This window comes from Fringilla coelebs (genome assembly GCF_963513975.1).
Source record: "Fringilla coelebs genome assembly, chromosome: 30".
In the NCBI taxonomy this organism is placed as follows: Eukaryota; Metazoa; Chordata; class Aves; order Passeriformes; family Fringillidae; genus Fringilla; species Fringilla coelebs.
Genome location: NC_140056.1, coordinates 1,086,638 through 1,109,952, shown reverse-complemented (window position 1 = coordinate 1,109,952; position 23,315 = coordinate 1,086,638). Strand labels below are relative to the sequence as shown.

General features: G+C 62.9%; 3 protein-coding genes across 4 annotated transcripts in view; all 3 read right to left on the bottom strand.

Moving 5' to 3' along the window:
* ERBB3 (erb-b2 receptor tyrosine kinase 3) overlaps nt 1-7,251 on the bottom strand; it is a 31,314-nt gene extending 24,063 nt beyond the window's left edge. For both annotated transcript variants that reach the window (XM_084223550.1, XM_084223551.1), the window contains exons 1-4: nt 7,117-7,251; nt 3,613-3,764; nt 1,952-2,138; nt 274-399 (exon numbers count right to left, since the gene is read on the bottom strand). In XM_084223550.1, the coding sequence (XP_084079676.1) occupies nt 274-399; nt 1,952-2,138; nt 3,613-3,764; nt 7,117-7,216 (565 nt within the window). In that variant the 5' untranslated portion in view covers nt 7,217-7,251. The remainder of the gene's footprint in view (nt 1-273; nt 400-1,951; nt 2,139-3,612; nt 3,765-7,116) is intronic.
* Nucleotides 7,252-8,570: 1,319 nt separating this feature from the next.
* On the bottom strand, nt 8,571-14,536 carry RPS26 (ribosomal protein S26). The gene is made up of 4 exons (XM_084223464.1): nt 14,481-14,536; nt 12,572-12,749; nt 9,985-10,115; nt 8,571-8,674 (listed from the first exon to the last, which is right to left on the bottom strand). The coding sequence occupies exons 1-4, from the start codon at nt 14,481-14,483 to the stop codon at nt 8,639-8,641; spliced, it is 348 nt and encodes a 115-aa protein (XP_084079590.1). The 5' UTR covers nt 14,484-14,536; the 3' UTR covers nt 8,571-8,638.
* Nucleotides 14,537-20,931: 6,395 nt separating this feature from the next.
* The window catches only part of IKZF4 (IKAROS family zinc finger 4), a 33,717-nt gene continuing 31,333 nt past the window's right edge, over nt 20,932-23,315 (bottom strand). The window contains exon 9 of the mRNA XM_084223497.1: nt 20,932-23,144. Within this exon, the coding sequence (XP_084079623.1) occupies nt 22,447-23,144 (698 nt within the window). The 3' untranslated portion in view covers nt 20,932-22,446. The remainder of the gene's footprint in view (nt 23,145-23,315) is intronic.

The following is a 23,315-nucleotide window of genomic DNA, read 5'->3' as shown; positions in this document are numbered from 1 at the left end:
CCCGCTGTCCCCTCTGTCCCCCGCTGTCCCCCCAGCCCCGCTGTCCCCCAGCCCCACTGTCCCCCACTGTCCCCGCTGTCCCCCCACCCCGGGTGGCCCCGCTGTCCCCGCTGTCCCCCAGCCCCGCTGTCCCCGCTGTCCCCGCTGTCCCCCCAGCCCCGCTGTCCCCGCTGTCCCCCCAGCCCTGCTGTCCCCCCCAGCCCCGCTGTCCCCGCTGTCCCTGCTGTCCCCCCGCCCCGCTGTCCCCGCTGTCCCCGCTGTCCCCGCACGCACAGCCCCGGCCGTTGTCCCTCACGAGCGGCTCCAGCCGCGTGTCCCTCATGATGTCCCTCCACTCCACGGTGTCCACGTGGCACAGCTGCGCGTTCTTCTCGATGTACACCCCCCCCGCCAGGATCTCTGCGGGGACACGCGGTGACACGGGGGTGACAAGGGGGGACAGACCCCCCCGGACCCGCCTGGCAGCACAGGGAGGGGGTGGGGACCTTGGGGACTGTCCCCGCTCCAAGGGGAGGTGGCACTGCCGTGGGATGGGGATCTTGGAGGGCACAGAGGGGTGGCCGTGTCCCCAGCCCCAGTGTCCCCTCTCTGTGCCAGTCCTGTGGGTGTCCCCAGTCACCCACAGTGTCCCCAACCCTCCACAGTGTCCCCAACCCTCCACAATGTCCCCAACCCACCATGGTGTCCCCATCTCCCCATGATGTCCCCAATCTCCGTGGTGTCTCCATCTCCCCACGGTGTCCCCAGTTCCCCAGGATGTCCCCAACCCCCCATGATGTCCCCAACCCCATGGTGTCCCCATCTCCCCACAAAGTCCCCAGTCCCCATGGTGTCCCCAGCCACCGCAGTGTCCCCAACCCTCCATGATGTCCCCAGCTGCACCATGTCCCCAACCCTCCATGATGTCCTCAACCCCACAATGTCCCCAGCCCCTGCAGTGTCCCCATCCCCACGATGTCCCCAAACCCCGCAATGTCCCCAATCCCCACGATGTCCCCATCCCCACAGTGTCCCCATCCCCATGGTGTCCCCGTCCCCACAGTGTCCCCATGCCCACGGTGTCCCCATCCCCACAGTGTCCCCGTCCCCGCAGTGTCCCCATGCCCACGGTGTCCCCATCCCCACGGTGTCCCCGTCCCCACAGTGTCCCCATGCCCACGGTGTCCCCATCCCCACAGTGTCCCCGTCCCCGCAGTGTCCCCATGCCCACGGTGTCCCCTTCCCCACAGTGTCCCCATCCCCACGGTGTCCCCATCCCCATGGTGTCCCCATCCCCGCGGTGTCCCTGCGGTGTCCCCATCCCCGCAGTGTCCCCATCCCCATGGTGTCCCCAGCCCCACAGTGTCCCCGTCCTCGTGGTGTCCCCGTGGTGTCCCCACAGTGTCCCCATCCCCATGGTGTCCCCAGCCCCACAGTGTCCCCGTCCCCGAGGTGTCCCCGTGGTGTCCCTGCGGTGTCCCTATCCCCGCGGTGTCCCCGTGCCCACGGTGTCCCCAGCCCCACAGTGTCCCCGTCCCCGCAGCGTCCCCATCTCCGCAGTGTCCCCGCAGTGTCCCCATCTCCGCGGTGTCCCCACAATGTCCCCATCTCCGCAGTGTCCCCACAGTGTCCCCATCCCCGCGGTGTCCCCATCCCCGCAGTGTCCCCGCAGTGTCCCCATCCCCTGATGTCCCCATCTCCGCAGTGTCCCCACAATGTCCCCATCCCCGCAGTGTCCCCACACTGTCCCCGTCCCCACGGTGTTCCCGTGCCCACAGTGTCCCTATCTCCGCGGTGTCCCCACGGTGTCCCCATCTCTGCAGTGTCCCCACAATGTCCCCGTCCCCGCAGTGTCCCCACAATGTCCCCATCTCCGCGGTGTCCCCACACTGTCCCCGTCCCCGCAGTGTCCCCACACTGTCCCCATCCCTGCAGTGTCCCCACACTGTCCCCTCGGCGTCGCGGTGCCCACCGGTGAGCTGGTTGAGGCCGAGCTGGCGCAGGGCGTGGGTGGTGTTGGGGTTGTAGTTGAGCAGCACGAAGAGCGCGAACCGCTCCTCGTAGAACTGCGTCCCGCGGATCACGCGCAGGTTCTGCAGCGGCAGCGCCGCGAACACGTTCATGGCGATCAGGATGTAGCCGGTCACCTCCCGGATGGTCTGCGGGGCGCAGGGGTCACCTGGGGGCCTGGCCACTGTCCCCACGGTGGCCATGTCCTCCCCTCAATGGTCACATGATGGACACGTGACCTCCAAACTGACCACAACCTCCCCTTGGTGGCCACTGTCCCCCCTGGTGGCCATGTCCTCCCCTCAATGGTCACATGATGGACACGTGACCTCCAAACTGGCCACAACCTCCCCTTGGTGGCCACTGTCCCCCTTGGTGGCCATGTCCTCCCCTCAATGGTCACATGATGGACACGTGACCTCTGAACTGACCACAACCTCCCCTTGGTGGCCATTGTCCCCACAGTGGACATGTGACAACCAAACTGGCCGTGTCCTGCTCATGGTGGCCATGGCCAATGTCCCCACGGTGGACATCTGACCTCCAAACTGGCCGTGTCCTGCTCATGGTGGCCACTGTCCCCATGTTGGACACGTGACCTCCAAACTGACCACAACCTCCCCTTGGTGGCCACTGTCCCCATGGTGGACACGTGACATCCAAACTGGCCGTGTCCTGCTCATGGTGGCCGTGGCCACTGTCCCCATGGTGGCTGAGAACCTCTGAACTGACCACAGCCTCCCCTTGATGGCCACTGTCCCCCTTGATGGCCATGTCCTCCCCTTTATGGCCATGTGATGGACATGGGACCTCCAAACTGGCCACAACCTCCCCTTGGTGGCCACTGTCCCCATGGTGGACATGTGACAACCAAACTGGCCATGTCCTGCTCATGGTGGCCATGGCCACTGTCCCCACAGTGGACATGTGACATCCAAACTGGCCGTGTCCTGCTCATGGTGGCCATGGCCACTGTCCCCATGGTGGACATCTGACCTCCAAACTGGCCATGTCCTGCTCATGGTGGCCACTGTCCCCATGGTGGACACGTGACATCCAAACTGGCCATGTCCTGCTCATGGTGGCCACTGTCCCCATGGTGGACACGTGACCTCCAAACCGGCCGTGTCCTCCCCTCGATGGTCACAGTCCCCCTTGATGGCCTTGTCCTCCCCTTGATGGCCACATGATGGACATGTGACCTCCAAACTGGCCATGTCCTCCTCTTGATGGCCACTGTCCCCATGGTGGACATGTGACCTCCAAACTGGCCACGTCCTACACCTGGTGGCCATGGCCAGGGTCCCCATGGTGGACATGTCACCCCCTCAATGGTCACATCCTCCCCTTGATGGCCATGTCCACACGTCCAACTGGCCGTGTCCTGCACATGGTGGCCACTGTCCCCATGGTGGACATGTCACCCTCTCAATGGTCACATCCTCCCCTTGATGGCCATGTCCCACACGTCCAACTGGCCATGTCCTGCACATGGTGGCCACTGTCCCCATGGTGGACATGTGACATCCAAACTGTCCACGTCCTCCCCTGGGTGACAGCAGCAATGTCCCCCATGAGGTCCCCGTCCCCTTGGAGCCGGCCAGGTCCCCCCCTCGGTGTCACCTGGAGGAAGGAGAGGTCCTGGGTGTGGTCGATGAGGACGATCTCCAGGTTGCCCATGACGATCTCGCAGTTGTTGTACATCTTGTGCAGGGTCTGGTACTGGTGCTGCGCGTCCCCCGTCACGCTCAGCCCGTTCAGCGTCCCCGCGCACACTGCGGGCACCCACGGTGTCACCAGGGCCACCACGCTGTCACCAGGGCCACCACGGCCACCCCTGTGTGGCCACGGCACCCCCTGCGCGATCACAGCAATGTCCCCTCCCAGCTGGGCATGTCCTGCACCTGGTGGTCACCTCCTCAGTGGCCACGTCCCCTCCTTTATGTCCCCTGGTGTCCCCACTCCCTGGACATGTCCTGCTCTTCATGGCCATGGTCCCCATGGTGGCTGTGTCACCTCCTCAGTGGCCACGTCCCCCCCTTGATGTCCCTTGATGTCCCCTGGTGTCCCCACCCCCTTCGAGCTGGACATGTCCTGCTCTTCATGGCCATGGTCCCCATGGTGGCCGTGTCACCTCCTCAGTGGTCACGTCCTCTCCTTGAGAGCCACCCTTCAGTGTCCCCTGTCCCCTCAATGTCCCTGTCCCCCCCATGGTGGCTCTGTCTCCTCCATGGTATCCTGGCTATGGCAGTGTCCCCATGGGATCCCTGTCCTTTCCATGGTGTCCCCTGCAAATGTCCCTGTCCCCTCCATGGCATCCCCCTCACGGTGTCCCTGTCCCCTCTACCACGTCCTTGTCCCCTCCATGGTGTCACCCTCACAGTGTCCCTGTTCCTTTTACCATGTCCTTGTCCCCTCCACGGTGTCCCCTCCATGGTGTCCCCCTCACGGTGTCCCTGTCCCCTCTACCATGTCCTTGTCCCCTCCATGGCATCCCTCTCACGGTGTCCCTGTCCCCTCCACTATGTCTCCATGGTGTCCCCCTCAGGGTGTTCCCCCCACCATGTCCTTGTCCCCTCCACGGTGTCCCCTCCATGGCATCCCTGTCCCCCCCACCATGTCCTTGTCCCCTCCACGGTGTCCCCTCCATGGCATCCCTGTCCCCCCCACCATGTCCTTGTCCCCTCCAGGGTGTCACCTCCATGGCATCCCCCTCACGGTGTCCCTGTCCCCCTCATGATGTCCTTGTTCCCTCCATGGTGTCCTGCTCGTGGTGTCCCTGTTCCCCCCACCATGTCCTTGTCCCCTCCATGGTGTCCCCTCCATGGCATCCCTCTCATGATGTCCTTGTCCCCTCCATGGTGTCCCCCTCACGGTGTCCCTGTCCCCCCCACCATGTCCTTGTCCCCTCCATGGTGTCCTGCCCGTGGTGCCCTTGTCCCCCACCCCCTGTCCCCAGCCCCCTCCCCGGCGCTGTCCCCGCCCCGGGTCCTCCCCCGCCGCTCCCCGCCGGTCCCTCCCCGCTGCCGGCGCGCGGTGCCCGAACCGGCCGGGCGAGCCTTGCGCAAGGCGGGCGCCTCGGGCTCGGCCCCCCCGCCCCGCCACGCCCGCCCGGACTTCGGCCCCGCCGCCGCCGCCGCCCCGCGGGCCGAGCCCCGCGGACACCCCCGGCTCCGGGGGCGCGGGGTCCCCGCGGGGGCGGCGGGCCCGGTGTCCCCCCCGTTCCCGCGGGCGCACAGAGCCCCCTTTGTGCGCGGGGCCCCCTCCCCGGGCACCGCACAAAGCCGCGATTGTGGCGGGCGGCACCGGGGGGGGGGGCCGAGCCCCCCAAACCGGGACCCCCGGGGGCACCGAGGGGTGCGGGGCCCCCCCGGAGCCGCCAGACGTGACTCAGGGCCCCGGAGCGGGGGGGCCGCGGTCAAAGGCGGCTTTGTCCGGCCCGGGACCCCTCCGGGGGCGGCCGCGGAGCTCGGGGCACGCACGGGAAGGGCCCCCCCGCCCCGGCCGGGCTATTTGAGCGCGGAAGGGGCTATAAAAAGGTCCCAGCTGCGATGGCAGCGGCCCCCAGCCCCCGCCGTCCCGGCGGACGGGCACTGGGGGCCCGGAACGGGGGGTGCTGCGACCCCCCTGAAACACCGGGAGGGGTCCCCAGGGTGTTGGGGACACCCTCCAGCCTTTCCCCCGGGACCCTCGGAGCCTTGAACGTGTCGGTGAATCATTAACGGCGGCTCCGAGGGTCCCACGGCGGGACTGGGGAGGCCGCGACCCCCGGGTGCACCTGCCCGCGGGGGGCGGGGGGCGATGCCGGGCCCCCCTCCCCGTCCCGGGCGCCGCGGCGGCGGCGGGACCGGGCGTTATCAGCGCGGGGCCCCGCTGGCAGCTCCGGCACGTCCCCGCTATCAGCCGCGTGCCACCGCGGCCCCCGCCGCCAGGAATAGCACCGGGAGACCCGGGGGGGGCACCGGGGGGGCACCGGGAGGGGCTCTCGCAGCGACCTCCTGCCCTCGGCGGCGGCACAAAGGGGGCTGTGTGCGCCGAGCCCCGGCCCCGAACAAAGGGGGATCTCTCTCAGGGACGGGGCTTTGGGGGGTGCGGGGCCGGGGCCGCTCCCCTCGCTGTCCCCTCGCTGTCCCCTCGGTGTCCCCGAGCCCCCCGAGATGTCCCCGCGCCCCCCGGGATGTCCCCGCGCCCCGCGCTGTTCCCTCTCCCGCCGTGGGACCCGGAGCCCGTGGGTGGCACCCGAGGCGTCGCCGGTGGCACATGGAGCAGGGGACACAGCGAGGGGTCCCCCCGGTGTGCCCCCCGCCCCGGGCACCCCCCGGTACTCCCGGGAACCCCCGGGGTTTCGGGGTGACGCCCGCCCCACCTGCGCGTCCAACCCTCGGTGTTTTTCCTTTGGGGATTGAAAAACAACTCCCGGGCGGCCGCGGCCCTTCCGGGGTGCCGGGGCTGCGGGGCGGCCGCGCGGGCAGGGCCGGGGGCACCTCCGGGGGTCCCCCCTGGAGGATCCCCCCCGAACCCCTCGGGGGTCCCGCCCGGATCTCCCAAAGGCATCGCCGGGCCCGGCCCCGCAGCCTAAAATTAGCCCGGGGCAGCTGCGGGGCCGCAGGTGCCGAGCCCGGGAGGGAGAACCGAGAGCGGCACCGAGCCCGGGAGGGAGAACCGAGAGCGGGACCGAGCCCGGGAGGGAGAACCGAGAGCGGGACCGAGCCCAGAGAGCGAGGACCGAGCCCCCGTACCGATCCCGGGAAGGGCCGCCGAGCCCCGGGACGGAGCCCGGCAGCGGCCACCGAGCCCCAGCCCCGCCGGAGCCGCAGTCCCGGCGCGGTTTCAGTGCCGGTCCCGGTGCTCCCGGAGCCCTGCGGTGCCCCCGGGACAGCGCCGGGGGATCCCGGGACGCCCCCGCGGGGGAAGCGCTCCCGGGAATCTTCGGGATTGGATCGGGGTCCGGTACCGGCGGAACCGGGACAGCAGCACCGCCGCGACCCCCGAGCGCTCCTGCTCCCGCCGCCCGTCCCGGGACCCCGGAGCGCTCCGGTGTTTTCCCGGTTCCCCTTTGCCCGACGCCGCGGCGCAGTCCCGGTTGCCCCGCGCCCCGCCGGTGGCGGTGGCGGTGCCGGTGCTCACCTGCCTGCGCGGAGCCGGGAGCGGGGGCGCGGAGCAGCAGCGGCGGCAGCAGCAGCAGCAGCAGCGCCCGGGGCCGCTCCCGGTGCCGGTGCGGCTCCATCGCGGCGCCCCGGTAGCGGCGGAGCGTGCCCGGGAATGCACCTGGCGCGGGGCCGCGGGCCGGGCGGGGCCGGGCCGGGCGGGGCCGCGCCGGGACGGGCGGAGGGCGGGGGGGGGATCCCGCTTCCCTCCCCGCCCCGCCCCGGGACCCGCCCGCCCCGCCCCGGGCGGCGGCACCGGCACCGGCACCGTCCGCCCCCGCCGGGACCGGCCCCGTGCGGCGCCCCCAGCCCGGTCCGGCCGCCCCCCGGTCCCGGTCCCGGTCCCGGTCCCGGTCCCGGTCCCGGAGCAGATTCGCCCCCCCAAGCCCCCGGTCCGGTCCGGCTGCCCCCCGGTCCCGGTCCCGGAGCAGATTCGCCCCCCCAAGCCCCCGGTCCGGTCCCCCGGTGCCCCCCAGCCCCACGGAGACCCCTCCCCAAAAACGGAGCGAAGGGGGTGGGGACCATTGAAGCCCCCCGAAAATGCAGGGAGGGGTCGGGACCCACGGAGACCCCCCCCCAAATGCAGCTCCCGGGGTGAAGCCCCCCCCAAACACCCCAAAATGGGGGGGGGGGTCTGACCCCAAACACCCCAAAAACGGGGGGGTCTGACCCCAAACACCCCAAAAACGGGGGGGTCTGACCCTAAACACCCCAAAAACGGGGGGGTGTGACCCCAAACACCCCAAAAACGGGGGGGTGTGACCCCAAAAACGGGGGGGTGTGGCCCCAAACACCCCCAAAATGGGGGGGTCTGACCCCAAACACCCCAAAAACGGGGGGGGGAGGTCTCACCCCTAACACCCCTAAAACGGGGAGGTCTGACCCCAAAATGTGGGGGGTCTGACCCCAAACCTCCTCTCCCCCCTCCCCCCCCCCCGTCAGGGCAGCTCCTGGCCTGGGGGAGGATTTGGGGAACCTCCCCAGGTGACCCCAAATACCCCCAGGACCCCCCCGGGGGTCAGAGCCCCCCCATTTCCTTCCCTCCGAGGTGGGCAGCAGCCCCCAGGCCCACACTGGGGGACCCCCAAGTGCCCCCCCAAAATAAGGGGGCTGAGACCCCCTCAGGAACCTCCCCCCTCCCCCCCCCCCAAAAAAAAACCACGGAGCAGGATCAGAGCATCCCCCTTCTCAAAATTTGGGGTGACCCCACTTCCCCCCCATAATGAGTGGGCTGAGACCCCCTCAGGACCCCCCAAAAACCACAGAGCCAGGCTTGGAGCTGCCCCCCTTCAAGATTTGGGGTGACCCCAGCTCCCCCCCATAATGAGGGGGCTGAGACCCCTTCAGGACCCCCCAAATTCCCCCAGGACCCCCCCAAATCCCCCCAGGACCCCCCCAAATTCCCCCCAGGTCCCCCCAAATGACGGAGACGGCTCGGGGCAGATCCTTTATTGATTCTGGGGGTCTCTGCCCTGGGGGTCCCGCGTGGGGCCGGGGTCTCCTCACATGGGCTTGGGGGGGGGTCGGGGGGCTGCTCCCTGCAGAGAGAACCCAAAGTTAGGGGGGCTGGGGGGGGGCACAGAGCTCTGAGACCCCCCCAAACCCTGTGGGACCCCCGCAGGACTCCCCCTAAGCCCACCCAGAACCCCCCCAGACCCCCCCAAATCTCCCCAAGGACCCTTCAGGACCACCCAGACCCCCCCAGATCTCCCCAAGGACCCTTCAGGACCTCCCAGACCCCCCAGGACCCCTCCCAGGCCCTTGAGAGCCCCCCCAGACCCCTCATAACACCCCTGGAACCCCCCAAACCTCTCAGGGACCCCCTCAAACAGCCCTGGGACACCCCCCCAGACCCCCCAATCTCTTCCAGGGACCCCCCAGACCCAGGGTGGGGTGGAAGCAGGGTGGGGGGCTGCAGTACAGAAGACCCCAGACCCATCCAGGTCCCTTCTGAACACCCTTGGGGACCCCCCCAATCACCCCTGGGAACCCCCAAACCCTGCAGGGACCCCCCAAAACCCTTTAGAAACCCCCCAAACCCTTCAGGGACCCCCCAAACTCTTCACAGACCCCCCCAAACCCTTCAGGGACCCCTCCAAACCCTTCAGGGACCCCTCCAAACCCTTTAGGGACCCCCCCCAACCCTTCAAGGACCCCTCCCAACCCTTCAGGGACCCCACAAACCCTGCAGGGACCACCCCAAACCCTTCAGGGACCCCCCAAACCCTTGAGGGAACCCCCCTAAACCCTTCAGGGATCCCCCAAACCCTTCAGGGACCCCCCAAACCTTTCAGGGACCCCCAAAGACCCCCCCAGACTCATGGCGATCCTTGCAGGATCCTTCCAGGGATCCCCCCAGAACCCCCTGAGGACCCCTCCAGGAGCCCCCAAACAGCCCTGGGACCCCCTCAAACCCCTGGGGGACCCCCTCCAACCCTTATGGTACCCCCCAAACCCTCCAGGGATGCCCCAAACCCTTCAGGGACCCCCCAAAACCTCCCCCAGACTCAAGGCAATCCTTGCAGGATCCTTCCAGGGATCCCCCCAGAACCCCCTGAGGACCCCTCCAGGAGCTCCCAAACAGCCCTGGGACCCCCCCAAACCCCCGGGGACCCCCCCAAACCCCTCGGGGACCATCCCCAACCCTTCAGGGACCACCCAAACCCTTGAGGGATCCCCCAAATCCTTCAGGGACCCCCCAAAACCTCCCCCAGACTGACAGCGCTCCTTGCAGGATCCTTCCAGGGATCCCCCCAGAACCCCCTGAAGACCCCTCCAGGAGCCCCCAAACAGCCCTGGGACCCCCCCAAACCCCTGGGGGACCCCCGGGGGACGCCCCCAGACTCACGGCGGGGCGGAAGCGGGGCGGGGGCGTGCGGTCCTTGCGGGCCTCGCGCGAGCGGTTCCGAACCACCTTGCTGTGGATGGCGCAGCTGACGCAGTAATGCAGCTTCACGTACAGCTTGGGCAGCACGTAGGCTGGGGGGGGGAAAAGGGGGTCAGGGACCCCAAAAACACACCCAGGGAGCCCAAAAACACACCCAGGGACCCCAAAAACACACCCAGGGACCCCAAAAACCCCAAAAACCACACCCAGAATCATCAAACCAGCCCCAGGGCAGTAATGCAGCTTCACGTACAGCTTGGGCAGCACGTAGGCTGGGGAGGGGGGAAAAGGAGGTCAGGGACCCCAAAAACCAACCCAGGGACCCCAAAAACCAACCCAGGGACCCCAAAAACACACCCAGGAACCCCAAAAACCCCCCAAAACCACACCCAGAATCATCAAAACTGCCCCAGAAGCAGCCCCAGGGCAGTAACGCAGCTTCACGTACAGCCTGGGCAGCACATAGGCTGGGGGGGGGGAAAAGGGGGTCAGGGACCCCAAAAACCAACTCAGGGACCCCAAAAACCCTAAAAAACACACCCAGGAACCCCAAAAACCCCCCAAAAACACACCCAGAATCATCAAAAACAGCCCCAGGGCAGTAATGCAGCTTCACGTACAGCTTGGGCAGCACGTAGGCTGGGGAGGGGGAAAAGGGGTCAGGGACCCCAAAAACACACCCAGGGACCCCAAAAACACATCCAGGGACCCCAAAAACCCCAAAAACACACCCAGGAACCCCCCAAACCACACCCAGGGACCCCAAAAACCAACCCAGGGACCCCAAAAACACATCCAGGGACCCCAAAAACCCCAAAACCCCCACCCAGAATCATCAAAACCAGCCCCAGGGCAGTAACGCAGCTTCACGTACAGCTTGGGCAGCACGTAGGCTGGGGAGGGGGAAAAGGGGGTCAGGGACCCCAAAAACCAACCCAGGGACTTCAAAAACCCCAAAAACCCCAAAAACCAACCCAGGAACCCCAAAAACCCCAAAAAACACACCCAGGGATCCCAAAAACACACCCAGGGACCCCAAAAACACATCCTGGGACCCCAAAAAATCCACAAAAATCACACCCAGGGACCCCAAAAACCCCTAAAGCAGCCCCAGGGCAGTAATGCAGGGGTGGGCAAGGGGGACAGTTTGGGGGGACAGTTTTGGGGGGGCTGACAGAGGAGCTATTTTGGGGTGACAGAGGAGCTATTTTGGGGGGCAAAACAGGAGCTATTTTAGGGGGAAATTGGGGTTTTTTTAGAAGGGACAGAATTGTTTGGGGTGAGCAGGGTGGGATATTTGGGGTGACAAAAAGATCTGATTTTTGGGGTGACAGAGTGAGCAGGGTCAGATCTTTTGGGGGGTGACAGAGGCACTGTTTTGGGGTGACAGAGGCATTTTTGTGGTGACAGAGGGACTATTTTGGGGGGCAAAACAGGAGCTATTTTTGGGGAAAATTGGGGCTTTTTTAGAAGGGACAGGGACAATTTTTTGGGGTGAGCAAGGTGGGATATTCGGGGTGACAAAGGGACAAAACCTGAAGTGACAAAGGCACAATTTTGGGGTGACAGTGGAGCCATTTTGAGGTGACAGAGGAGCCATTTTGGGGTGACAGAGGAGCCATTTTGGGGTGACAGAGACAATATTTTGGGGGGACAATGGAGCTGCTTTGGAAGGGACAGGAACAATTTTTTGGCGTGAGCAGGGTGGGATATTTGGGGTGACAAAGACATCTGATTTTTGGGGTGACAGAGGAGCCATTTTGGGGTGACAAAGGGACAATTTTGGGGTGACAGAGGAGCCATTTTGCAAGGCACAGGAACAATTTTTTGGGGTGAGCAGGGTGAGATATTTGGGGTGACAAAGGGACAATTTTGGGGTGACAGAGGAGCCATTTTGGGGTGACAGAGGAGCCATTCTGCAAGGCACAGGAACATTTTTTGGGGTGAGCAGCCTGCAATATTCAGAGTGACAAAGAGACAATTCCTGAAATGACACAAAGACTCTTTTGAAGATTGACCAGGGGCTGATTTTGGGGGTGATAGAGGAGCTATTTTGGGGTGACAAAGGGACAATTTTGGGGTGACAGAGGAACCATTTTGGGGTGACAGAGGAGCCATTCTGCAAGGCACAGGAACAATTTTTTTGGGGTGAGCAGGGTGGGATATTCGGGGTGACAAAGGGACAAAACCTGAAGGGACAAAGGCACAATTTTGGGCTGACAGTGGAGCCGTTTTGGGGTGACAAAGGCACAATTTTGGGGTGACAGAGGAGCCGTTTTGGGGTGACAGAGGAACCATTTTGGGGTGACAGAGGAGCCATTCTGCAAGGCACAGGAACAATTTTTTGGGGTGAGCAGGGTGGGATATTTGGGGTGACTGAGACACTATTTTGTGGCGACAGTAGAGCTGTTTTTGAAGGCACAGGAACAATTTTTTGGGGTGAGCAGCCTGCAATATTCAGAGTGCCAAAGGGACAATTCCTGAAACGACACGAGGACTCTTTCCAGGGTTTGGTTTCGGGGTTCCAAGCCCTGCAGGCCCCACTCACAGTCAAACACGCTGGCCTCAGAGATGTCCCTGACAGCAGCAGCCTCCACGATGTTCCTGATGACGAATTTCTTGATGGCCTTGTCCTTGGGCACGCAGCGGGCGCAGTTGGTGCAGCGGATGGGCTGCACGTGCCCGCGGCCCTTCTTGGCACGGCCGTTGTTCCTCCTCTTCTTGGTCTGGGGGGAGATCAGGATCGAGGCCAGGGAGGCCAGGATCAGCCTCAGGGAACCCAGGATCAGCCCCAGGGAACCCAGGATCAACTCTAGGGAGACCAGGATCAGCCCCAGGGAACCCAGGATCAACTCTAGGGAGATCAGAATCGAGACCAGGGAGGCCAGGATCAGCCCCAGGGAACCCAGGATCAGCCCCAGGGAGACCAGGATCAACTCCAGGATCAGCCCCAGGAAACCCAGGATGAACCCCAGGTTACCCAGGATCAACTCCAGGATCAACCCCAGGGAACCCAGGATCAACTCCAGGATCAGCCCCAAGGAACCCAGGATCAGCCCCAGGGAGATCAGGATCCAGCCCAGGGAGGCCAGGATCAGCTCCAGGGAACCCAGGATCAGCCCCAGGGAACCCAGGATCAGCCCCAGGGAACTCAGGATCAACTCCAGGATCAGCCCCAGGGAGATCAGGATCAGCCCCAGGGAACCCAGGGTGAACCCCAGGATACCCAGGACCAGCCCCAGAGAGCCCCAGGACTGAGCCCAGGATAAAACCCAGGATTGAGCCCAGGATAAACCCCAGGATTGAGCCCAGGATAAACCCCAGGATTGAGCCCAGGATCAGCCCCAGGGAACCCAGGATGAACCCCAGGGAACCCAGGATCAACCCCAGGATCGAGCCCAGGGAACCCAGGATGAACCCCAGGGAACCCAGGGTGAACCCCAAGGAGATCAGGATCCAGCCCAGGGAGGCCAGGATCGAGCCCAGGATCAACCCCAGGGAGGCCAGGATCAACCCCAGGGAACCCAGGATCAGCCCCAGAGAGACCAAGATCAATCCCAGTGAGACCAGGATCGAGCCCAGGATCAACCCCAGGGAAGCCAGGATCAGCCCCAGAGAAACCAAGATCGAGCCCAGAATCAATCCCAGGGAGACCAAGATCAACCTCAGGATCAACCCCAGAGAGGCGAGGACTGAGCCCAGGATCAACCCCAGGATTGAGCCCAGGATCAACCCCAGGACTGAGCCCAGGATCAACCCTAGGGAGATCAAGATCAGCCCCAGAGAGGCCAGGATCGAGCCCAGGACTGAGCCCAGGATCAGCCCCAGAGAGGCCAGGACTGAGCCCAGGATCAACCCCAGGGAGACCAGGATCAACCCCAGGATTGAGCCCAAGATCAACCCAGGGAGATCAGGAACAACCACAGAGAGGCCAGGATTGAGCCCAGGGAATCCAGGATGAACCCCAGAGAGGCCAGGATTGAGCCCAGGATCAATCCCAGAATCAACCCCAGGGAGATCAGGATCAACCCCACGGAGAGCAGGACCGAGCCTAGAGAGCCCCAGGATCAGCCCCAGAGAGACTCCGATCAATCCCGGGATCGAGCCCAGGACTGAGCCCCCAGAGACGCTCCGGGATCCCCCATTCAGAGCCGCCCCAGCCCCATAAAACCCCCCGAAGGTTCCACCCACAACCCCACCTCCATCTCTGACCGCCCCCAAATCCCCCCGAGACCCCAAATCCCCTCAGAGGAGCCCCCTCAGCAGCCCCTCCCCCACACTCCTCTCTGATCGCCCCCCCCCCCCAAACCCTCCGGGACCCTCCCGCCGCCCCCCTAAAGGGCCCCTCTGAGCCCCCCCCGTGCTCCACACGGGCTCCACGTCCCTTTCCGAGCCCCCCCCGGGCCCCTCCGCGCCCCCCGGAGCCCCCCGGGCCCTCCCGGCCACGCCGCGCTCACCATGGCGGCTCTGAGGGAGAACCGGAAGGGGCGCGGCCGCAGCACCGCCGCGATTATATTCCTCCGCTCCGTCCGCTCCCTCCGCCCGGAAGCGCCGCCGCCGCCGCTCCGGTCCTTGCGGGGACACCCGAGGAGGGCTCGCAGAGGCTCCGTCCGAGGCACCGGGGCGATCGGTGTTGGAGGAGAGCGGTGGAAATTGGGGGAGAATTAACGGGAGCAAGAATGGAGTAGGAACTATTTTTACTGCGGTCGGCGGAGGGATCCGCGCCGCGCACGCGGTTAAAACCTCCCGCGCCCTGCGTGTGACGTCACGCGCAAGGCACGCGCGCCGCGAGGGCTGCTGGGAAATGTAGTCCGGGAAAGGCGGGGCGGCCCCTCCCACCCGTGGGGGACCCCGGTGACGTGGGGGTGTCCCCAACCCCGGGGGTCCCCAAGGTCCTGTGTCCCCTCTTGGTTGTCCCCAGTGTCCTGTGTCCCCCAAAACCCCCAAAGGAGACCCCCAATGTGCTTTCCCCCCCTTGCTGGGTGTCCCCAGTGTCCCCTGTCCCCATTTCTGGGTGTCCCCAGTGTCCCTTGTCCCCATTTCCGTGTCCCTGTCCCCATTTCTGGGCGTCCCCAGTGTCCCCTGTCCCCATTTCTGTGTCCTTTGTCTCCCCCCGGGTGTCCCCTGTCCCTCCTGGGTGTCCCCAGGATCCCCTCTCCCCATTTCTGGGTGTCCCTAATGTCCTTTATCCCCTCCTGAGTGTCCCCAGTGTCCCCTGTCCCCATTTCAGTGTCCCCTGTCCCCATTTCTGGGTGTCCCCCGTGTCCCCTGTCCCCATTTCAGTGTCCCCTGTCCCCCCTGGGTGTCCCCTGTCCCCATTTCTGGGTGTCTTCTGTCCCCCCTGGGTGTCCCTTGTCCCCACTCCTGTGTCCCCAGTGTCCCCTGTCCCCATTCCTGTGTCCCTGTCCCCATTTCAGTGTCCCCTGTCCCCATTTCTGGGTATCCCCTGTCCCCACTCCCTTGTCCCCAGTGTCTCCCCTGGGTGTCCCCAGTCCCCATTTCAGTGTCCCCAGTGTCCCCTGTCCCCCCCGGGTGTCCCCAATGTCCCCTGTCCCCATTCCCGTGTCTCCTGTCCCCATTTCTGGGTGTCCCCTGTCCCAATTTCTGTGTCCCTGTCCCCATTCCCGTGTCCCCTGTCCCCATTTCAGTGTCCCCAATGTCCCCTATCCCCATTCCCGTGTCTCCTGTCCCCCCTGGGTGTCCCCTGTCTCCATTTCTGTGTCCCCTGTCCCCATTTCTGTGTCCCCAGTGTCCCCCGTCCCCATTCCTGGGTGTCCCCTGTCCCCATTCCTGGGTGTCCCTGTCCCCACTCCCATGTCCCCTGTCCCCCCTGGGTGTCCCCAGTGTCCCCTGTCCCCACTCCCGTGTCCCCTGTCCCCATTTCAGTGTCCCCAGTGTCCCCTGTCCCCACTCCCATGTCCCCTGTCCCCCCTGGGTGTCCCCGGTGTCCCCTGTCCCCACTCCGGTGTCCCCTGTCCCCATTCCAGTGTCCCCTGTCCGCATTTCAGTGTTCCCTGTCCCCATTTCTGTGACCCCTGTCCCCATTTCTGGGTGTCCCCAGTGTCCCCTGTCTCCATTTCTGGGTGTCCCCTGTCGCCCCTGGGTGTCCCCTGTCCCCATTTCCGTGTCCCTGTCCCCATTCCTGTGTCCCCTGTCCCCCCTGGGTGTTCCCTGTCCCCATTTCTGTGTCCCCAGTGTCCCCTGTCCCCATTCCTGGGTGTCCCCTGTCCCCACTCCCATGTCCCCTGTCCCCCCTGGGTGTCCCCAGTGTCCCCTGTCCCCACTCCTGTGTCCCCTGTCCCCATTTCAGTGTCCCCTGTCCCCCCTGGGTGTCCCCTGTCCCCATTTCTGGGTGTCTTCTGTCCCCCCTGGGTGTCCCTTGTCCCCACTCCTGTGTCCCCAGTGTCCCCCCGGGTGTCCCCAGTGTCCCTGTCCCCATTTCAGTGTCCCCTGTCCCCACTCCCTTGTCCCCAGTGTCTCCCCGGGTGTCCCCAGTCCCCATTTCAGTGTCCCCAGTGTCTCCTGTCCCCATTTCTGGATGTCCCCTGTCCCCCCTGGGTGTCCCCAATGTCCCCTGTCCCCACTCCCGTGTCCCCTGTCCCCATTTCAGTGTCCCCAATGTCCCCTGTCCCCATTCCCGTGTCTCCTGTCTCCATTTCTGGGTGTCCCCAGTGTCCCCTGGGTGTCCCCAGTGTCCCCTGTCCCCATTTCTGGGTGTCCCCTGTCCCCCGTGGATGTCCCCTGTCCCAATTTCTGTGTCCCTGTCCCCATTCCCGATGTCCCCTGTCCCCATTCCCGTGTCCCCTGTCTCCATTTCTGGGTGTCCCCAGTGTCCCCTGCAGAGCCCAGGGTTTTGGGGCACATTAAATTATTCCCGTTTATTTGGAAGCAGAGCCTCGGCCAGTACAGTACAAAACTTACAGTAGATCTCGTTAACAACAAATCATTAATTACAATATTTTACAGGTACAAAAGCTCCCGGGAAAAGGGGGGGGCAAAAAAAATTAAAATAAAATAAAGGGTCCAAAAAACCTCACAAAAAAAGGGGAAAAAGGAAAAAAAAATAAAGAAAAATACAACAGCAAATCTGTGAATTCCTCGGGATTTGGGGGGAAATTGGGGGTATTGCACATCCTCGTTTGTTCTTCATCTGTCAGGTTTAAAAAATAGATATTTACAGGGATAAAGCCACCTGGAGGTCTTAGAAAATTCCTACAGTTTTGGGTCTGACACCGAAAAAACGGGGGAGAAAAAAAGGAGGGGGGAAGAAATGGGAAAAGGGGGAGAAAAAAGGGAAATAAAATGGAAAAGGGGAGAAAAGAATGGGAAAAAAGGGAAATAAAATGGAAAAGAGAGGGGGAAAGGGGGGAAAAGAATGGAAAAAAGGGAAATAAAATGGAAAAAGGGAAAAAAGAATGGAAAAAAGAGAAATAAAATGGAAAAAGGGAAAAGAGAATGGGAAAAAAGGGGAAATAAAATGGAAAGGAGATGAGAAAAAGGGGGAAAATGGAAAAGAGGAGGGAAAAAGGGAAATAAAATGGAAAAGAGGGTGGGGAAATGGGGGGAAAAGGGAAGTAAAATGGAAAAGGGGAAAAAAGAATGGGAAAAAAGGGGAAATAAAATGGAAAAGGGGGAGAAAAAGGGGGAGGAAGAACAGAAAAGAGGGGGGAAAGAAAATGGGAAAGGGGGAAATGGGGAAAATTATAAAGGGGAAAAAATTGGAAATGGAGGGGAAAAGGGAAAAATGGAAAAGGGGGAAAGAAAAAGGGAAAAGAGAGAAAAAAGGGAAAATGGGGGAAAAGGATAAAGAAGGAACAGGGGAAAAAGAAAATGGAAAAGGGGGAAAAAAAGGGAGAAGAGAAAGAAAATGGATAAAAAAAAGAAATGAAAAAGGAGGGGAAAAAACCCCAACCCAACCAACCGCAGAGGGGCTGGAAAGGGCCGAGCTTTGATTTGGGTTCAAAACTCCCTTTTTGGGGTTCAGAGCCCCTTTTTGGGGTTCAGAGCCCCAGTTTGGGGTTCCCAGCCCCTTTTTGGGGTTCAGAGCCCCTTTTTGGGGTTCAAACCCCAGGGTTTGGGTTTGAGAAAGCCCCAGATTGGGGTTGAGAGCCCCAGTTTGGGGTTCCCAGCCCCTTTTTTGGGGTCCACAGCCCCTTTTTGGGTTGGTTCCGGCGCTGGGGGAGGGGTGGGGGCTCCCCCAAAAGGGGGGCTGGGATGGGGGGACCCCCCGAGCGCCGTGGGGGGAGGGGAGCAGGGGGAGGGGCAGCGGGCGCTGCCGAGGTGCTCGCGGGTGTCCCCTGCTCGGGGACAGCTTTGGTTTGGCCCCCGCCGCCACCGCGGGGGCGTTTTATGCGTCCTGGGCCGGGGGGGACCCCCAAACGGGGCAGGGGGACCCCCAGAGTGGGGAAGGGGGACCCCCGGAGTGGGGAGAGTGGGGTAGGACCCCCGGAGTGGGGAAGGGGGACCCCCGGAGTGAGGGGAGTGGGGTGGAGAGACCCTCAGAGCTGAGGGGAAATGGGGGTGGGGGAACCCCCAAAGTGGGGGAGTGGGGTGAGGGGACCCCCAGAGCCGAGGGGAAATGGGGTTGGGATGGGGGTCTGAGAGCCGAGGTGAAATGGGGGTGGGGGAACCCCCAAAATGGGGGAAGTGGGGACCACCAGATTGGGGGAGTGGGGTAGAAGGACCCCCAAAGTGGGGGAATGGGGACCCCCAAAATGGGGGGAGTGGGGACCCCCAAAGTGGGGGAGTGGGGACCCCCAAAGTGGGGGGAGTGGGGATCCCCAAAGTGGGGGGGAGTGGGGTGGAGAGACCCCCAGAGCTGAGGGGAAATGGGGGTGGGGAAACCCCCAAAATGGGGAGAGTGGGGACCCCCAAAATGGGGGGAGTGGGGACCACCAGAGTGGGGTAGGAGGACCCCCAAAGTGGGGGAGTGGGGACCCCCAAAGTGGGGGGGAGTGGGGTGAGGGGACCCCCAGAGCCGAGGGGAAAGGGGGTGGGGGAACCCCCAAAATGGGGGGAGTGGGGACCCCCAAAGTGGGGGAGTAGGGACCCCCAAAGTGGGGGGGAGTGGGGTGGAGAGACCCCTAGAGCTGAGGGGAAATGGGGGTGGGGGATCCCCAAAATGGGGGAGCGGGGAACCCCAAAGTGGGGGAGTGGGGACCCTTAAATGGGGAAGTGGGGTGGGGGGACCCCCAAAGTGGGAGGAATGGGGTGGAGGGAGCCCTAGAGCCGAGGGGAAATGGGGCTGGGGGAACCCCCAAAGTGGGGGAGGGTGGGGACCCCCAGAGTGGGGACCCCCAGAGTGGGGGGGAGTGGGGTGAGGGGACCCCCAGAGCTGAGGGGAAATGGGGCTGGGGGAACCCCCAAAATGGGGGGAGTGGGGAACCCCAAAGTGGGGGAGTGGGGACCCTTAAATGGGGAAGTGGGGTGACCCCCAAAGTGGGGGGATTGGGGTGAGGGGACCCCCAGAGCCGAGGGGAAATGGGACTGGGGGGACCCCAAAAATGGGGGGAGTGGGGTGGGAGGACCCCCAAAGTCGGGGAATGGGGTGAGGGGACCCCTGGAGCTGAGGGAAAATGGGGCTGGGGGGACCCCAAAAAGGGGGGGAGTGGGGTGGGGGTCATCATTGGTGGGGATCCCCCAGCTCTGAGGGGTGGGGCACTGGGGGACCCCAAGGATGGGAGGCTGCAGCGAGGGGTCCCCAGCTCTGAGGGGCTGGGGTCCCCATGGGCTGGGGTTGGGGGTCCCATGGGTTGGGATTGGGATCCCCAAGGGCTGGGATTGGGGTCCCCATGGGTTGGGACTGGGGTCCCCCAGCTCTGAGGGGTTGGGGTTCCCATGGGTTGGGATTGGGGACCCCCAGATGTGGATTGGGGTCCCCAAGGGCTGGGATTGGGGTCCCCCAGTTCTGAGGGATTGGGGTCCCCACGGGTTGGGATTGGGGTACCCAGCTCTGAGGGGTTGGGGTCCCCATGGGCTGGGATTGGGGTCCCCATGGGTTGGGATTGGGGTCCCCACAGGCTGGGAATGGGGTCCCCCAGTTATGAGGGTTTGGGGTCCCCATGGGCTGGGGTTGGGGTACCCCAGCTCTGAGGGATTGGGGGACCCCATGGGATGGAGTTGGGGACCCCACAGGTTGGGATTGGGGTCCCCCAGCTCTGAGGGGTTGGGGAACCCATGGATTGAGGTCCCCATGGGCTGGGATTGGGGGTCCCCATGGGCTGGGGTCCTCATGGGTGGGGTTCCCCAGCTCTGAGAGACTGGGGTCCCCCATGGTTTGGGATTGGGGTCCCCCAGCTCTGAGGGGTTGGGGTCCCCATGGGCTGGGACTGGGGCCCCCCGAGCTGCTCCCCCTTTATCCAACCCCAAACTTGGGGGGGGGGGATCCCAGATCTGGGGGTCCCACCCAGGACCCTGATCCTTCATTTTAGGGGACCCCCAGTGGGGTCAGGACTGGGGGGGGGGTTTAGGGGAGCATTTGGGGGGGGGTCCCCACGTCCCATTCCGGGGTTCCCCGGTTAAAGCTGGGGACGGGGCCGCTCCCCCCGGGCTGGGGGGGCCAGGCTGGGTTTTGGGGGTCCCCGGGCTGGGGGGGCCAGGCTGGGTTTTGGGGGTCCCCGGGCTGGGGGGGCCAGGCTGGGTTTTGGGGGTCCCCGGGGGGGTTTAGCACCGAATTTTGAGGTTCCTTTAGCCCGGGAAGGGGCCGGGCAGTGCCGGGAGCCGGCGGGAGCAGGGCAAGGGGGGGAACAGTCTCCAAAATTCAAGTGAGACCTTTTTTTGTCTTTTTTTTTTTTGTCTTTTTTTTGCTTTTTTGGGTGAAAAACCCTAAGAATTATCAAAAGAGCAACTCAAAAGCTTAATAAATAACGAGGAGGAGGGGAAAAAAAGCACAAAAAAAGTCCTTTCCTATTCAATATTTAAATAAGTTCGTTTATAAAAAGGAGGATTAATGGCTCCCCCTGGGTTGGGTTTTTGGGGTGGGTTTCTGTTTTTTGGGGTTTTTTGTTGTTGTTGTTTTTAAATACTTTTTTGTTTTGGTTTTTTCTGTTTTTTTTTTTTTATAGCCAAAGTCAGTGCAAAGGAGTATAAAAGAAAAAAATAAAAATAAAAACAACACAACCCAACAGTTCCATGCCCTAAGGATGGGAGGGGGAAAATTGGGGGGAAAAAATGGGAATTTTCCAACCTCACATTTTGTGCTCGTGGTGCACGATGTGGGAGGGGGAAAAAAGGGAAAAATTGGGAGGAAAAAATGGGAATTTGAAGTGGAGATTTTTTTCCAACCTCACATTTTGCCCACGATGTTGGAAGGGGGAAAAAATTGGAATTTTTGAGGCAGGGAGATTTTTTTTTCCAACCTCACAGTCTGTGTTTGGGAGGGGAAAATTTGGGTGAAATCAGAAAATTGGAGAAAGGAAGGGGAGAGTTTTTCCACCTCCTATCTTGTGCTCACCACACATAATTTAGGAGGGGAAAATTGGGATGAAATCAGGAAATTGGAGGCAGGAAGGGGGAGGATTTTTCCCATCTCACATTTTGTGTTTCCCAAGCACGATTTAGGAGAGGAAAATTGGGATGAAATCAGGAAACTGGAGGAAGGAAAGGGAGTTTTTCCACCCTCACCACGCACGATGTGGGAGGGAAAAAAAGGGGAATTCCAGGCTGGGGGGAGATGGGATTTTCCCACCTCACATTTTGTATTTCCAGAGCACAATTTAGGAGGGGAAAATCGGGGTGAAATCAGGAAACTGGAGGCAGCAGGAGAGAGTTTTTCCACCTCATAACTTGTGCTCACCACGCACAATTTAGGAGGTGAAAACTGGGGTGAAATGGGGGTGAAATCAGGAAATTGGAGTCAGGAAAGGGGAGTTTTCCCACCTCACATTTTGTGTTTCCCAAGCACGATGTAGAAGGGAAAATGGGGGTGAAATCAGGAAATTGGAGGCAGGAAAGGGGGAATTTTTCCCACCTCACATTTTGTGTTTCCCGAGCACGATGTAGAGGGAAAAATGGGGGTGAAATCGGGGTGAAATCAGGAAATTGGAGTCAGGAAAGGGGGAGTTTTCCCACCTCACATTTTGTGTTTCCCGAGCACAATGTAGGAGGGGAAATCAGGAAATTGGAGGAAGGAGGGGAGAGTTTTTCCCACCTCACATTTTGTGTTTCCCGAGCACGATGTAGAGGGGAAAATCAGGGTGAAATCAGGAAACTGGAGGCAGGAAAGGGCTGAGTTTTTCCCACCTCACATTTTGTGTTTCCCGAGCACAATGTAGAGAGGAAAATGGGGGTGAAATCACGAAATTGTAGGCAGGAAAGGGTGAATTTTCCCCACCTCATATCTTGTGTTTCCCGAGCACAATGTAGAGGGAAAAATGGGGGTGAAATCACGAAATTGTAGGCAGGAAAGGGTGAATTTTCCCCACCTCATATCTTGTGCTCTCCACGCACGATGTGCGAGGAGAACTCGTAGCGGTCCTGGCTGCGGTAGCCGCAGATGTTGCACTCGAAAGGGTCCCTGAAGCCGTGGCAGCCCATGTGGATGGTGAACATGACGTGGTCCAGGAAGAGCACGCGGCAGTGCTCGCAGCAGAAGGCCCGCAGCTGCTCGCCCTCCTCGTTCAGCACCCGCAGGCTCTCCTTGGGGAAGCAGCGCGCCGCTCCGTCCGGCTCCTCCTTGGGCTCCTCCTTGGCGTAGGCGGGGCTGTGCCGGCTGCTGCCGCCGCCCGCCCGCTCCTCCTGGATGCTCTCGGTGTCCGTGGAGTCCTGGCAGCCGTTGGACGGCGATCCCCCGCCATCGCCGCCGCCGCCGCGGCTGCGGAAGATCACCGGGATGCCCTCGGCGCCGTCCTCGGAGGAGTCGCGGCCCCGCGGCAGCTCCAGGCGGGCGGGCAGCGCCTGGATCTGGGTGTACACGGAGCTGATGACCGGCGTCACCTCGGTGATGCAGTTGGTGGCCAGGCGGAGCGGGCGCAGCGGGTCCCCGGCGCCCAGCAGCGACAGCGGGCCGGCGTAGGGCGGCTCCAGGGCGTGCCCGCGGGACGGAACCACCTCCACGTCCTTGTCGAAGCCGGGGCTGACATCGAAGGGCAGCTCCGAGAGGGCGAAGCGCATCTGCTTCTCACCTGGGGGGAGAGGGGGCAGGCCGGGGTCAGGGAGAGGGAGAGGGGGCAGCCCGGGGTCAGGGAGAGGGAGTGGGGACAGCCCGGGGTCAGGGAGAGGGGTTAGGGGCACCCCAAAATCAGAGAGAAGGGTTAGGGGCACCCTGGAGTCAGAGAGAGGGAGTGGGGACACCC

Excerpts from the sequence above, each read along its gene's own strand:
- RPS26 (XM_084223464.1), bottom strand. Across the intron at positions 10,116-12,571 it reads TGAGGCCAGCGTGTTTGACT|CCTACGTGCTGCCCAAGCTG; the intron begins GTGAGTGGGGCC and ends TCCCCCCCCCAG. Across the intron at positions 8,675-9,984 it reads CGCCCCGCTTCCGCCCCGCC|GGAGCAGCCCCCCGACCCCC; the intron begins GTGAGTCTGGGG and ends TTCTCTCTGCAG.